Source organism: Lithobates pipiens, unplaced genomic scaffold (assembly GCF_037356315.1).
Source record: "Lithobates pipiens isolate NorthernLeopardFrog02 unplaced genomic scaffold, aLitPip1_a1.2 Scaffold_16, whole genome shotgun sequence".
NCBI classification, from domain to species: domain Eukaryota; kingdom Metazoa; phylum Chordata; class Amphibia; order Anura; family Ranidae; genus Lithobates; species Lithobates pipiens.
In genome coordinates, this window is record NW_027507748.1 from 445,448,603 (window position 1) to 445,464,374 (window position 15,772).

At 44.8% G+C, this 15,772-nt stretch overlaps 1 protein-coding gene across 2 annotated transcripts in view; it reads right to left on the bottom strand.

Moving 5' to 3' along the window:
• The window catches only part of UBE3A (ubiquitin protein ligase E3A), an 84,753-nt gene that overhangs the window by 3,754 nt on the left and 65,227 nt on the right, over positions 1-15,772 (bottom strand). For both annotated transcript variants that reach the window (XM_077482762.1, XM_077482763.1), the window contains exons 6-10: positions 12,350-12,555; positions 11,845-12,009; positions 10,514-10,669; positions 10,343-10,416; positions 8,513-8,656 (exon numbers count right to left, since the gene is read on the bottom strand). In XM_077482762.1, the coding sequence (XP_077338888.1) occupies positions 8,513-8,656; positions 10,343-10,416; positions 10,514-10,669; positions 11,845-12,009; positions 12,350-12,555 (745 nt within the window). The remainder of the gene's footprint in view (positions 1-8,512; positions 8,657-10,342; positions 10,417-10,513; positions 10,670-11,844; positions 12,010-12,349; positions 12,556-15,772) is intronic.

Here is a 15,772-nt window from a genome sequence, read left to right on the forward strand (position 1 = left end):
GGGCAAGGAGTGCATTCACTGCACAGAGACCTAAGGTAACCCTGGAGGAGCTGCAGAGTACCACAGCAGAGTATCTGTACATAGGACAACAATAAGCCTCATGCTCCAAGGAGTTGGGCTTTATGGCAGAGTGGCCAGAAGAAAGCCATTATTTCAGCAAAAAACTAAATGGCACGTTTTGAGTTTGCGAAAAAGGCATGTGGGAGACTCCCAAAATGTATGGAGGAAGGTGCTCTGGGTCTGATGAGACTAAAAATGACCAGTTACACTTACCGGTAACGGCTTTTCTAGGAAATCTTCCAGGACGGCACACCTGAGATGACTGGTCCACCTGACAGGAAACACAATCAACAACAAGTTTAAAAGTCCCCACCCCTCCCTCAGACCTTCAGTTATGGTAAAGAAAAGCCTACACCGGTGTCAGAGGGAACATTCTGTGAGGAATCACTATACCACACCAATAAAACAAGGGTAGGGAAGTAGGCCTGCCGTCCTGGAAGATTTCCTAGAAAAGCCGTTACCGGTAAGTGTAACTGGTCATTTTCTCCAGTCATCTTCCAGGACGGCACACCTGAGACGATAAGCAAGAAGTTCAGGCCTACCTTTAGGGCGGGGCAACCGCTTGTAGGACCTTCCTGCCAAATGCCAAATCCTGAGGGGACAACAGCTCCACTCTGTAGTGCCTCAGAAAGGTTCTATGGCTCGTCCATGTTGCTGCTCTGCAGATCTGGTCGATTGAGGCGCCTACCCTTTCTGCCCAGGAGGTCGCCAGAGATCTGGTAGAATGCACCTTAAGGCGGGTTGGTACTGGTTTACCTGCCTGCCTATAAGCAATAGATATGGTTTGTCTAACCCATCTAGCCATCGTTGTCTTCGAAGCTTGTAGACCCTTTCTCTTCCCTGAGAAGGTGATCAATAAGTGACTGGATCTCCTAAAGTCTTTCACTCTTTCCAAATAGACTAGGAGACAACGCCTAACATCTAAGGAATGGAACCTGTCCTCTTCCTTATTCTTGGGATTCTGTCAAAAAGACGGGAGAATAATCTCCTGTGATCTGTGAAATAATGAAGCCACCTTTGGCAAATAAAGAGGATCCTGAGTGAGGATTACCCTATCCTCTAGGATGCGCAAAAACGGCTCTTTAATCGAAAGAGCCTGTATATCACCCACCCTTCTGGCCATAGTGATAGCCAGAAGGAAGGCCAGCTTAAATGATAAAAGTTTAACAGAAATTTGAGCCACCGGCTCAAAAGGCCCCTTTGTTAGGGCATCTAATACCAGGGACAAGTCCCATTGAGGGCAACTGACTGACCTAACTGGAACTACCCTTTCCCTGGCTAACAAAAATCTTTTTATCAGCGGCTCCTGTCCTAGCTTCCTATCGAAAAACACGGACAGGGCTGCCACCTGGACCTTGAGGGTGCTAACTGCCAAACCCTGGTCCACCCCCTCTTGAAGAAAGTCTAGGATGGTAGGTATCATCTGGGAGAGCCCCCTCCTTAGACTGCAGCCAATGGGAGAAAACTTTCCAGACCTTTGCATAAATTTTTCTGGTGACGCCTTTCCTGCTGAGGAGAAGACTGTCTATCACTCTCTCCGAACAGCCCCTGTCGCGGAGTATTTCCCTCTCAATAGCCATGCTGTCAGAGAGAGACGTCCCGGGTCGGGGTGAAAGACTGGACCCTGACTGAGTAGGTCTCGTTGCACCGGCAGAAGCAGCGGGGGAGCTACAGAGAGACTCTGAATGGTGGGAAACCAAACCCTCTTGGGCCACCAGGGTGCTATCAGCACCAGGTCTGTCCTTGAGTAGGTTAACTTTTGTAGGACTCTGGGAAGGAGTACCAGTGGGGGAGAGGCATAAGCCAGCCTGAAATCCCACACCTGTACCAGAGCGTCTAAGCCTTCTGCTTCTTGATCCTTGTAAAGGGAGAAAAACCTGAGGACCTTCGCATTCCCCCGGGAAGCGAACAAATCTATTTCTGGCTTGCCAAAATGTCTGCACACCAGGAAGAAGATTTCTTTGCTCAATCCCCATTCCCCCTGAAGGATGGGCTGTCTGCTTAGGAAATCTGCCTGCAGATTGAGTGAGCCTTTTATATGAATCGCTGAGAGTGAAAGGACCTTCCTTTCTGCTTACCCAAGGATTTGCTGTGCTAACTGCTTTAGTTTGTCCGACCTTGTCCCCCCTTGGTGGTTTAGGTATGCAACCGTGACCAGGTTGTCTGAGAGGACCTGAACCTCTCTGTCCTGCAGCTGCTCTTGGAAATAGTCTAGGGCTTTGCCTACTGCCAGAAGCTCCCTGAAATTGGAAGATTCCCTGGCTTGGCTGTGGTTCCAGGACCCCTGGGTATATCGGTCTCCCAGATGAGCCCCCCAACCCCAAGCGCTGGCGTCCGTGGTCAAGACCAATGGGTTTACCTGGGACCAGGGGCGACCTTTCAACAAATTGTGTGGGTCGAGCCACCACCGCAGAGAGAGAGAGACCTCCTCTGTGAGAGATAATCTGTTCTCTAATGTTTCTCTTTTTCCTCCCCATGAGGCAAGCAGGAAAGTCTGAAGCTGCCGAGAATGGAGTTGTGCCCAGGTTACTGCCGGTATGCAGGCGGTCATGAGACCCAACAGTCTCATTATATATCTCAGAGAGGCTTCTCCTCTTTCGAGAAGAGTGACAACCACATTTTGGACCTTCGCTACCTTCTCTGTTGGCAAAGAATACCTTTTGTGCCTGCGAGTCTAATAGGTAGCCTAGGTATAGTTTGGACTGAGATGGAGTCAGTGAGGACTTCTCCCGACTGACCATCCAGCCCAAAGTCTCCAGAGTTTCTAACACGATATCTCTGTCTATCACTGCTTGCCTCTGATCCACACTGTAGATCAGCAAGTCGTCCAGGTAGGGTGTTAACCCTATCCCCTGCAGGTGTAGGTATGCTACGACTTCGGCCATCACCTTTGTGAATACCCTTGGGCTTGCCGCCAGCCCAAAGGGAAGAGCTCTGAACTGCCAGTGTTGTACCTTCTGCTGTATGCAAACTGCGAAGCGTAGGTACTTCTGGTGCTCGGGAGCAATGGGTACGTGTAGATATGCGTCTTTTAGGTCCAGAGTGACCATAAAAACTCCTTTCTGAAGATGTTTTCTTACTGAGTAAATACTCTCCATCCTGAACTTCTTGTGAAGTAACGGTTGAGTCTTCTCAAATTTATTATCAACCGAAACCTGCCTGAGGGTTTTGGAACTACAAATACGTGTGAGTAAAAACCCTGGGCTAACTGACTGGCTGCTACTGGAGCAATAACCCCTTGCTCTGCCAGCTCCTTTAAATTTCTCAGTAACCCTTCTGCCTTGGTTGGGTCCCTGGGAGGAAAAGGTAATCAGAAACTCCTGTGGGGGAAGACTTTGAAATTCCAGTCTGTACCCCACTTCTAAGAGATTTAAAATATATGGACTCTGCGTAATCCTTTTCCACTGGGGAAGGAAGTCGCTGAGTCTTGCGCCTACCTTTACGGTGGCGTCATTTGCCTTCTTTCTGAGAGGCTCCGGAACCGGAAAAAAGAATTGCACTTTTTTCTTTCCCTTTTCCCAGGTTCCACTTCTTCCTCTGTTCAACTTACCCTTTATGATGAGTCTTTGAGTAGGGGCCTCGAAAAAATTTCTTACCCCTTTCCTTCTTGGGCCTCACCGGGAACTTCTTTCCCTTTTCAGTAGATCGGGACAAAACCTGATCTAGGCCTGGCCCAAAGAGCAGGGAACCCTCAAAGGGAATGCCGCATAAACGAGACTTGGAAGTAAAATCTCCATCCCAGGTCTTTACCCATAGGGCCCTCCTGGCGGAGTTTAAAAGTGCTGCTGCCTTAGCTGTGGTCCTAACAGTCTCCACCACTGCATCTGCCACATATGCTACCGCTCGACTGATTACCTCCAGCGAGTCTACGATTTCTTTAGACTCCCTACCCCGGGAGACGTGATCCATTAATTTGCCAAGCCAGGTGTCTGCATTCCTGGCTACACAGGCAGAAGCTAGAGCCGGCGCCATTGCTGCCGCATTCGCCTCCCAGGCCCTTTTGAGTAAAGTCTTAGACTTTCTATCCATCTGATCCTGGATATTTCCAGAATCTTCAAAGGATAAATCGGACCTCTTAGACACCTGCGCTAGGGCTGCATCCAAACGAGGAGTTTTAAAAAACTTTTCCTCCTCCTCATCCTTAAAGGGACACCTTCTTTTCCAAGCTTTCAGTTTGAGCAGCTTACGTTCAGGTTCCTTCCATTCTCTGAGGATTATCTCCTTCAGAGACTGGTGGATGGGAAAGGTTCTGGTCTGCAACCTTCCTAGGCCTCTATATACTTTGTCCTGCGCTGAGACCTGAGCAGAGGGGACCTGGATATCTTCTGAGGTGTAAATGGCCTTTAATAGGCCTTCCATGTCCTCACTCGAGAACAAAAGTCCCCCAAGTTTAGCCTCCCCCTGGCTATCCTGGTCTGAATCTTCCTCCCCAGAACTAAAATCTGGGACCTGGCCTTCCTCCACCTCAGACAATAGGGAGACTTGGCCCTGGGAACTCTCCGCATAGGATGTGGAAAAGTTTTCTTGTGAATGAGGAGTCTCTCTCTCTGATGGACCCTCATCCAAACTTTTCACTAGAGTAGATTGAAAAGATTGAAGGGTGGCCAACATTTCTGCCTGTAAGGCCCTACATTCCTTCCCGACCTGAGCGGTCTCCTTGCCTGCGAGTTTAAAGATACATCTATCGCAGAAAGGCTTGGTGTGGTCTTGTGCTAACTTAGAATTACAATAACCACAACGCCTAGACTTTGAGGTAGCCTTTCCCTTAGACCTAGAGGCTGACCCCTGGGCAGAGCCTTCAGTCCCTGGGAATAGTAACAAAAAATAGACAATTAGCTACACATGTCCTAAGGGGCAAGGGGGGTCTGCCTCAGAGTACCCTGCCCCTAAAACACAGCTGGATCACTCACCCCCTGTGGCGACCTCAATGGCTGTCTGCTCAGACGGACCTTCCACTTCCATGGCGATTTAGCTGCCCTGCAGGATCGCTGGAGAAGGTGCAATATTGAGCGTCCCCCTGTTTGCCTTGGAGATGCTGCCAATATAAATTGCTTCACCAGAAAGAAGTCTGGGTGCTCCGCACCGCACCCTCTACTGTTTAAATAGAGCGCCGATCGGCGCCATCTTTGGGAGGTCCGTCGCCCGGAAATGACGTAGGCCTCTTCCGGTCCTGCGCCGTGATGCTGGAACGCACGCCGGTGCGTCCAGCCACCACAGGAAACGCCAGGCCTCCGGAAACTTGATACCCGGAAGTGACGCCTCCGAACTTCCGGACATGCGCCGTAGTGAGGGAACGCACGCCAACCGCGCTCCGCACTCCGGAAGAATGCAGCTCACCTCACTCCACCAACGAAACCATTTCAAGGTAGGCAAAGGCATGAATGGGGAGCAGCACTACTGGGACAACTCCCCTGTCCCACGAGGCTGCAATAAGGCTTCACTAAAGAGACCTTAAGTGAGGTTTTACTATCTCCCCCAGATCCTCTGGGGATTACAAGGGAGCATCGCAGACCCTGTCTGCTAAGCCCCAGGAAAAGATAAACCTCACAGGAAAAAACGGGGTTCCAGACCCCACAAAAAAATTTAAAAAAACTGAGAAACTTGGTTTCGCTGCCATCCTGTGGGAAACACAATCAAGAACTGAAGGTCTGAGGGAGGGGTGGGGACTTTTAAACTTGTTGTTGATTGTGTTTCCTGTCAGGTGGACCAGTCATCTCAGGTGTGCCGTCCTGGAAGATGACTGGAGAAATTTAACTTTTTGGCCAACGAAAACAATGTCTGGCGCAAACCCAACCCATCACTTCACCCAAAGAAGAACACCAGTGAAACATGGTGGTGTCAGCATCATGCTGTGGGGATGGTTTTCAGCAGTTAGGACTGGGAAACTGGTCAGAGTTGAGGGAAAGATGGATGGTGCTGAATTCAAGGATATTCTTCCTGTACCACTTTGTGTGTGATTTGAGGCTAGGACGGAGCTTCATCTTCCAGCAGGACAATGACCCCAAACACACTGCTAAAGCAACACTTGAGTGGTTTATGGGGAAACATGTAAACACGTTGGAATGCCTAGTCAAAGCCCAGACCTCAATCCAATAGAAAATCTGTGGTCAGACTTAAAGATTGCTGTTCACAAGCGCAAACCATCCAACTTGAAGGAGCTGAAGCAGTTTTGCAAGAAGGAATGGGCAAAAATCCCAGTGGTAAGATGTGGCAAGCTCAGAGACTTTTCCAAAGCGAGCTTGGAGCTGCGATAGCCCCAAAAGGTTGCTCTACAATGTATTGACTTTAGAGGGGTGAATAGTTATGCACATTGACTTTCTGTTATTTGTGAGGATTTGTCAGGTTGTGAGGCAACACACAGAGTGCCAAGGGGGGTGAAACTTTTGCACTGTAGATACAAAAGTACCTGGTATTTTCTTTGCTCCTGATGTGTGAAAAGAGTTGGAGGCATATAAGTAAGCATACAGGTTTACCTTGCAGTATCAACTGTATTCTACTAAAAAAACCCCTACAACAGCAACAAGTTGCTGATAAACTGCCTGGTAACACCATTTACATGGTATTTTTCAGCCATCTCAATACCGGACACTTTTACCCCCGTTACGCTTTGAATGACAATTGCGCAGTCATGCAACACTGTACCCAGATGAAATATTTATTTTTTTGAGATAGAGCTTTCCTTTGGTGGTATTTAAATCAGCACCAATTTAATTTTTTTGCAAAATTTTTTGAAAAAAATAGTTCCTTTGTTATAAAATTTTGCAAATAAGTAATTTTTCTTCTTCACTAATGTGCGCTGATGGGTAATAATGATCAGGGCAATGATGATCAGTGCCCTGATTAGGAGTGTAAGTGATCCGTCACAAGAAAGCCAGTTATTTGCTTTCCTTAGACAGTGACAGCGATGAGGAAAGGAAATAAACGGCATTTGTTTACATGTGATCACCGGTATTGAACACAGCTGAGCACATCGTAAAGAGCCAACGTCATTGGCTCTTTACCCCGATTGGTGGTGTGCTGTGCCCGAGGGACACAGCTCACCACGCACCAAGAATAGAAGGATGTTATATGACGTCCTCCCAGAGCAAGAGCGGTCCTGCCCAGCCATCACTGTACAATAGGCCAGATGGGAACTGGTTGAAATAAGCATAAATATATTTATTTTAACAATGTCAGTGGAGTAGATAATGAGTGAACTATCCCAAAAAGGTACACAAAAGCAATCAAAAAGACCTCTTAATTAGAAGTTTTAACTGGAATATTTGCGGCAATTGGTATACAGCAGGCACAATCTGTGGGCCGCAACCTCAACCTATGGCAACCCACATAGCCTCCTTCTGATGCGCGCCGCTTTACTGAATGGACTGCCGGTCCCAGTGGCTGTCATACACAAGTTGCTATTGCGGCTCTCTTCTCTTTCTTTTCTAAGACACACACACACACACACACACACACACAGAGAGAGCGAGGACCTTTAGCGGAGTGGATTACATCTAGCGGGCATCCATACAGGAGGAGTTCTGAAGGTGGATTCTCACAGTTGTGTGAAGAGCTTGGCGCCATTCCAGGTGCATGTGAGTGCATTATACGTTATTTTAGCTTTGCCTAATAAAGAAGTTTATTACACTACTAGGACGTGAGCTTCCCTGGTCTGTTTTGTTCAGATTGCCCACAGTCCTTGTTTTGGCAAATTAGAGTAGGACGCAAGAGTAGGATTAATGGCGATCTAATGGTAATTTAAAAAAAATGATATTTCTGTGATTAAACAGGTAAGCATCCAACAGGGACTAACCCTATGGAAAATTCTGATCGTTGTTTAAAACCTTCATTATGCGATTCAAAATAAAAATCCTAAAACATTTCTATAATTGTGGTCCATGAGGGGGTTGAACACCCCTGGCATACAGTATGTATCAGGGTGGATTTGATTTAAATCATATTTTTTTTAAAGAGCAACTGTCATTTCTGTCCTGCAGTGGCTCCTCTTCTGATCCGCTGTTGTCTCACGGGCAGTCCAATTCAGTTTAATGGGATTGCTGGGGATGCGGCATTGACACAACCAGGTTTAAAGCGCACATAAAGCCAAACTTTTTTTTTTTTTTACGTTTTTGTGTCCTACTGGGGAGAGCTCCTGTCACTTCCTATCCCAGCGATGCAACAGAAAGTAAGAAAAAAATCTCTACAAAGTGAACGAAATTCACCTCCTTAAGACAATTGTCACTGAACATTGAAGATTTATCCTCACCTCTTGTAATGGATTTTCCTTTCTGTCCCAGTGACAATGGTCATCAGGACAAAAAAAAAATGACTAAGTATACTCAAACTTGGTTGTGGAAAGCATTATAAAACGAAACCACCATTTACTCCTTTTACAGGATCAAATAGGAAAAAAAAGGTAAGTTTTGCATCTTATATTAAGATACACTAATTATTATGTTCTCATTTAGCTTACCTGTCAGTGTCTGGGCCATTTTTGGCTATGATCATCTTTAGTTTACCTAATCCTCCCACAGGAGCTCTGTCTGTGCCTGTTGTAAACTGCAAAAACAATCTTTTCTGCTCATCGGTAAAGGAATTTACAATTTCCCAGAATTCCCTTAAAGAGAAAAAAGAAAAATATATAATTTCCTCCCAGGTTCAGTAAATGAAAGGTTATATGGAAAAAAAAAAAAAAAAAAAAAAAGAAAAAAAAAAAAAAAAACCACACACACATTCTCAGCTTTCAGAATTTCGAAAGACTAATTTAAATTTCACCTTTTTATAACAGAAGAGTACGCCTCTTTATAATAGCTATTGCATTAATGGTATTATGGTTGTGCTATCTAAATAAAAGTGAACCCATGACTTTCCATTTCTACTTTGCTTCATAACACAGTGAGCCAGTAGTAGGGGTTAAATTAGAGTAGCACTCCCCAGTATTACACATAGCTTCAGAAACAATGCTTCAATGACCTGACTGCCAAATAATTAACTATTTCAGTACCCACTACCTATTCTTAGTTTGCGCATTCTAAAGTTTGACAGATCAAAAAAAATTAAAAAATTAAAAAAGCAGTAATAAAATCGAAATACCCATTTATCAGTTTTTAATTGATACTGTTTCAGGTGAACTGTTTGGAAGAAAGGGGATTGTGCTTCATTTTTCGCCTGAAGCTGTGAAAATGCCCTACTTTTTCAGCTGTGGGCTTCAACTTTGCTAAAATTCAGTTCAACCCAACAATTGTCCCTTCTATCATCTGCACAATGTCAGAGATGCACACCTTCTAGGAATAGATTTGCACCAGCATATGACCTGCAGCTCAAAATGTCAAAATAAGGGATTTAACTTGACGTTAAAGTAGAACTATCATTTTGGATAGAGTAAGGGAGGGTTATAACCCGTCATATTTTTTGCCATCGGTTTCACTTTGTGGAGATTTCTCTTCACTTCCTGTGTCATAGCCAAACAGGATGTGAGGGGAAATCCCCGCAAATTACCAGAACTACCAGGTCACCAGAACCAGGTGTCCCCATTGGAATATTTCCCCTCTATTATGTTCTTTGGGGACAACTCAATTTTGGAATTTTCCTTTACTTTCACTGATAATGGTAAACAGGACAAATAGAGAGGGCAAACCTCCCTAATGGGGGCACAGATGGCAGTAAAACCTGACAAGTGTCCTAATCCCTCTCCACTTTATCCAAAACTAGAGGAAAAAAAAAAGGGAAAGAAAAAAGGTTTGCCCTTAGATTTACTTTGACCTCTTGGCATCAAACGTATGCAAATATGTGGCCTCCCGGCGGCCAGGCCTTGATGCAGAGCAGCCCCATATTTGCATAGCAATAGTGCCAACAGTTCTGTGCTGAGATTGCATGCCTTGCGTGCTCCCGGAGGCTCATGGCTCCCAATCACGGCAGTCACATGGCCATAAGCCCTGCTCTGCCTCCCGACATAGCAAACCCAAAGGGTCGGCAGCAGCCAGCACCAAGGGGTTAAAGAGATCACTCCTCATTCATTTAGCTGTCTATATGTAACTTGAACATAAAAGCAGGTTATTTTAAGATCATTCTGGTCAAAATACAGGTAGCAGCCAGAAACAGGTAAATGTGAAATATTAATCTGCAACGTTTGATATTTACTCACTTAAAAAAAAAAAAAAAAAAAAAAAAAAAAGAATTCACAAGACTGGGAGCCAAGGTGTGGCTATACTATCCACAACAACAACGTTTATATTCATAGGCAAGCACTCCACTTGCTTTTTATACAGCTTTTCCTTATTCTGCCTCACAGGCATATACTCACCGAATAATTTGAGAGTCTCTTGTGTAGCCCCCATCATACTCCGTTGTTTCTTTAAGTGCCTGAAAATCTAAGTTCTGTGAAGAAAAACCATGCAGTTAATGATCAAGCTCCCAGGCTAGAAAATTAAGAGTAATAGGAAACAAGGTGCTGGAAAGAAAATAAATCTCTTACCCTACTTCCACAGATGAGAAGTTCTATTTCCTCAGGTCTGAACAAATACTTTAATGGGGACTCATTGGTAACCATGTGAAACCCCCTTCTGAAGGCTTTAAACTGTTTTTCCACAGACTTATTCAAAATATGATCTGTATAGAGACTAACGAACTCCTATATAAAAAAATAAATAAATAATTAAAATAAAAACCCAGATACTTGTGTAATATTTATGAACTGTATTATCAGAAACAATATGGGTAAATCTGATATCCAATCTAGATCGGCTATTGAAAAAAGTAAACATGTCTGACAGGCAACAATTGCATACTGAATGGCTACGTTGGAAGAGGTCACAATAGGTCACAATAGGTCACAATAGGACACTGCATGGTGCGGTTTTTAGGTCTGTCTTTGTTGATCCCTCCCCTTCACGATATGCCCAGGAGCCATAGCTTTCACATGTGGATTTTCAAATGTATGAAGATACCCGATAAAGAATTGACAATCCAACTTCTGGGAAGGATTTCCAAGTGTGTGGCGGCTTTACAGCACGGCTCCATTCACGCCTATCTGGTATGTTGCAGGATGTTTCCCGCACACATGATGTACCACTTGCTTACATGTTGTGTTAAGTCACTTTTTCGGAATGGGCCGATGCACACATAACAGGACACACTATACCATAACACAGATGGTTTGCTTCTTAGGATTGTAGTGTGTACAGGTTTGAAAATGAATGGCACAGCAGCACACCACTGATCGCACATTACAGCAACATGATTCAATTTTAAAATAATGCACAAGCTAGATTAAGCACGCCAACATTTCCTAATATAGAAGATAACGACAAGCAAACATACACAGAACAATCTGCAACAAGATTTTGTACATCAATTAAAGTGATTGTAAAGTCTTGTTAGAAAAAAAAAACAGCTGGTTTTGCACAGGGCAGCCTGAATCCTTCTCTTATTGGGTCCCTCTTCTGTGCTCCAGGCTCCGCTTGTCCATTCAGACACAAAGTGGCCGCTCTGCCCCATCCCCCCTATCTTGATTTGCCAACTGACTGATTGACAGCTGCGGGAGCCAATGGCGCCGCTATGGTGTCTCAGCCAAGAGGAGTCACGGATGGCCAAGGTACTCGTGGACACTGCTGGACAGAGATGGGGCTCAGGTAGGTATTAGGGGGGTGCTGGGGAGGCTGCTACACACAGAAGGCTTTTTATCTTAATGCATCAAGATAAAACCTTCTGCCTTTACAACTCCTTTAATAAAAGGTAATAAAACAAATCATGACAGTACATGTTTTAACTGACCTGTTAAGATAGCAAAGTAATCCAAAAACATACCTTTCGGTTTTCATTTGTAATGGGAATTGTATCTCCATTCTCCTTTAAGTCATGCATTAAAGGATTTCCAAAAAGATCAGTTTGTGATATCTGAAAAGTTATCATCATGTCGTCCTCAACACTGCCCTCATATTCCAACAGTTCTTTTAAACTTTGGTACAGGACCTATAAGAAGAGTTAATTCATTCAGTAAGGTTTATCAAATGAGAGCATGTAGAACTGGTGAGAAAGGTCCTCAAAACTGTGGCACAGGAGTCTTATATGGCTTACAAGTAACTTTGATGTACTGTATAAATGTACTCAAAACTACCCCTGGAGACACGTAGACGTTGTCTAATTTGTTATGGTTAATAAATTCTGAGTGTTATACCTCCATAGTTAATGCCTCAAAGAAAAGTGTGGTTTTGAGAAATGGAAACAGGAATTGTTATATAATGGTTATTCATTTTGTTTTAAAATGGTTATTCATTGGAGTGTTGTGAAAATGCTTTTAGATTAAACTTACAGGGTGAGAGTCTGTCAGATCACGAAATGTTCCTTTTTTCCCCATCAATTTTCGATAAACAACCATTGGAAAATGCACATCTAGGATGCAATTGTTGTATATTGCCAAGCCCAGAACAATTCCAATGAGGGTAAATTGTCCTTCAGTCTCATATGAAGATGGGTTGAACCAAAAGAATTTTGTGGACTCATCATATGTAAACATGCCTGCAGAAGGAAAACCATAGAATACAGGGCATTTATTACTGGAATTAACAATACGTATTTATACGTTAAAGCTCGTACTATTGTGAGTCACAAACTAGAACAAGTATGTATGGAAGGTTATCTAACCCCTCCCAACTCCCTGATCCGCATACTTATTCTAGTTTAGCAATTTATAAAGTACCAAAGCTGGCAAGTCAACACAACAGCAGTGGCAGCCCCCACAGTTCTCCCATGACAATATTACTGACAACATGCTAATAAATCTGCCTTGCATACCATGGTAGGTAAACTGCTCTAAGATATAGTATTTTACTACAACCCAACTGTTAAGAAAGGATAGACCCATCCACTGTACCACACTTGGAGAACTAGTTAAGTCACCACAAAATAAAAATGGTGCAATAAAAATTGAACAGTTATATAAAAGCTGGAATGTCAATACTGTCAGACAGGTTTGAAAAAAAATCCCAGCAGACCGTGTACCTCAAATTAAGAAACAGATGGTAACCATCTTGTTGGACTTGTTTTCACAAAACTTGAATGGCTGTAATGTCTGGTTCCATAACAGATCCAGCTGGATCCCAGAACCCCCAGACCCCTAGCAGATTCTTTTGGAACCCAGAATGCCTCATCACCTACCAAAGTTTGCAGTCCTAAACCTAACAAACCCAACAAACCCTCTCTCTAATCTGTACCATGAAAGCAATAGGATTGTCACTACTGACAATGATAGCTGTGTCTGTCATGCTGAATCAATGATTTCAATACTGACTCACTGACCATGAACAAGAAAGTAGATTAGGAGTACTGACTCTTTATGATCTGTATGCTTTTTACAGGTCACCGTCTTAAACTAATAAACCCATTGGATTGAAGCAATAGCCAGGCAAGTAGCATTTTCAAAAGGTCAGCAATAAGAGCCTCTACAGGTTTCCTTTAAAGTGTATGACAAGGCAAAATGAAAAAAAAAAAATTACATACATACATTTCTTAATTGTCCATTAAGAGACATAGGATAAGTAATTCAGATGCATTTGAAAGATTGGACATTTGGATACTGGCAATCAAAGCTGTAAAGCCCATTATAAACCACCCCACACTCCAGTTTTTTGCTATAATCCTAAAAGAACGGACATCTTTTTTTCCTGCAGAGTGAAGCAAACCCTCTTATTCTGCATACATACGATCAGACTATCCGGCGGACAATCCGCCCGTGTGTGGGCTCTGGCGGACTTTTTTCCCCCCAAAAGTCCGGCGGATTTAGAAAGTAGTTTTGACTCAAAAAATCACAGTCCGGCAGACAATCCGGCCGTCTGTGTGCTAGTCCGCCGGACTTTTGAAATGAACGGACTTTCCCGCACACGGAGAAAAGTCTGTTCATTTTGAACGTGGCTCCAGGTAGACGGGACTAGCGAAGGAAGTCAATGTCGCCACCGAGATTGACACATCGCTGGCCCCGTCACCTGGTATGGACTTAAAGGGGAAGCCCTACGCTGAAAAAAATGGCATGGGGGTCCCCCCCAAGGTCCATATAAGACCCTTATCCAAGCACGCAACCCGGCCTGTCAGGAATGGGGGTGGGGGGACGAGCGAACGCCCCCCCCCTCCTGAGCCATACCAGGCCGCGCGCCCTCAACATGGGGGGGTGCTTTGGGGAAGGGGGGCCCTGCGCCCCCCCACCCCAAAAGCACCTTGTCCCCATGTTGATTAGGACAAGGGCCTCTTCCTGACAACCCTGGCCGCTGGTTGTTGGGGTCTGTGGACTGGGGGCTTATCAGAATCCTTTAATAAGGGGGCTCCAGATAACGGCCCCCCATCCTATGTGAATGAGTATGGGGTACAATGTACCCCTACCCATTCACCTGGTGAAAGAAAATGTAAATAAAACACAACACAAGGTTAAAATAACTTATTGCACAGCTCCGGGGGTCTTCTTGACAGACTCCTCCGCTATCTTCTGCTCTTTTGCTAGCTCTTTTACTAGCAGGAGTGGGCTTTCTTCTTTGTCGCCGTCCAGGGGTCTTATCCCTCTCTTCGGTTCTTCTTGCCGGGCCTCCGCTTTCTTCCTATAGCTCTTTTACTAGTGGTGGCCCGGTCTTCTGTCGCCGCCGCCTCTTCTTCTGACTTTGGGGGTATTGTCCCCCTCTTTGGTTCTTCTTGCCGGGCCTCTGCTTTCTTCTTCCAGCTCTTTTACTTGCGGTGGCCCGGTCTTCTGTCGCCGCCTTCTCCTCTTCTTCCTTGGGATGTTGACTCAATGCTGTCTATGGCCGCAATGACAGGGACGTGTTGTGCGGCGACTTATATAGGGACAATGGGCGGGGTCATCGGGTAATGTTCCCGCCCCCTATGTCACAGCCCCAGTAAATCCTGAACTTCCAAATTCACAAGCAAATCCTTGTCACAATAAGAAGGTGCCTTCAATTCTCAAAATGGAGGGACATCTGTGAGGCCACCTAGTCCCAAGATATTTGAGTCCAGAATGTGGTATTCATGGGCTACAAGCTAGAATTTTAAACTCTGCCTCCACCCCACCTCATGTCATGTCAAATATTTTGCCAACATCCCCACAAAGACTAGCATAACTCCAAGCTGCTCTGGAACAGCTCCTCTCTCTCTCTGAAGGTCATAACCATCAGACTGCTCACCTTACATATAGATTCCTTGGTTACACTGGAGCTGAGTGCCATTTACAGTGCCCAGACAAAGAAATTAAGCTGTCTCAATCTAGTGCCTTAGCCTACTTCCTGTGCTGGGCTCTGAATGGCACTCGGCTACAGTGTGTGGCCAGGCTAGGGGTCATCGCAACGGGTCCACAGTAACACGGTGATAAATTGCTGCACAGCTTTGCCAAGTAACAATGGTTGCTCCATGTTGTAACTGCACTGCGGGTTAATGGAGTGTTTCACAACCAGGTTCTCGACATACATAGACTCAACTCTTAAGTACACTCCAAGGTTGTCAATATGGAAAATTCAGTTTTTCTTGTTTCTTTGAGCCCTTGTTACATCTGAGGTGGCTTGAGTGCTTAACCCTTTGTATACCATCAAGCTTTAATCCGGCTGGCCACACTTGCAGATGGAAATAATCCATGTATTATCCAAGCTTTCATAGACCTCCTATAACTAAAGGGTCTATATGTAAGGTGAGCAGTTTGCACATCACCAGATGTGAAGGGAAAGGCACGGGTGTTTGGAAGATTTTTTTTTTTCTTGCACAT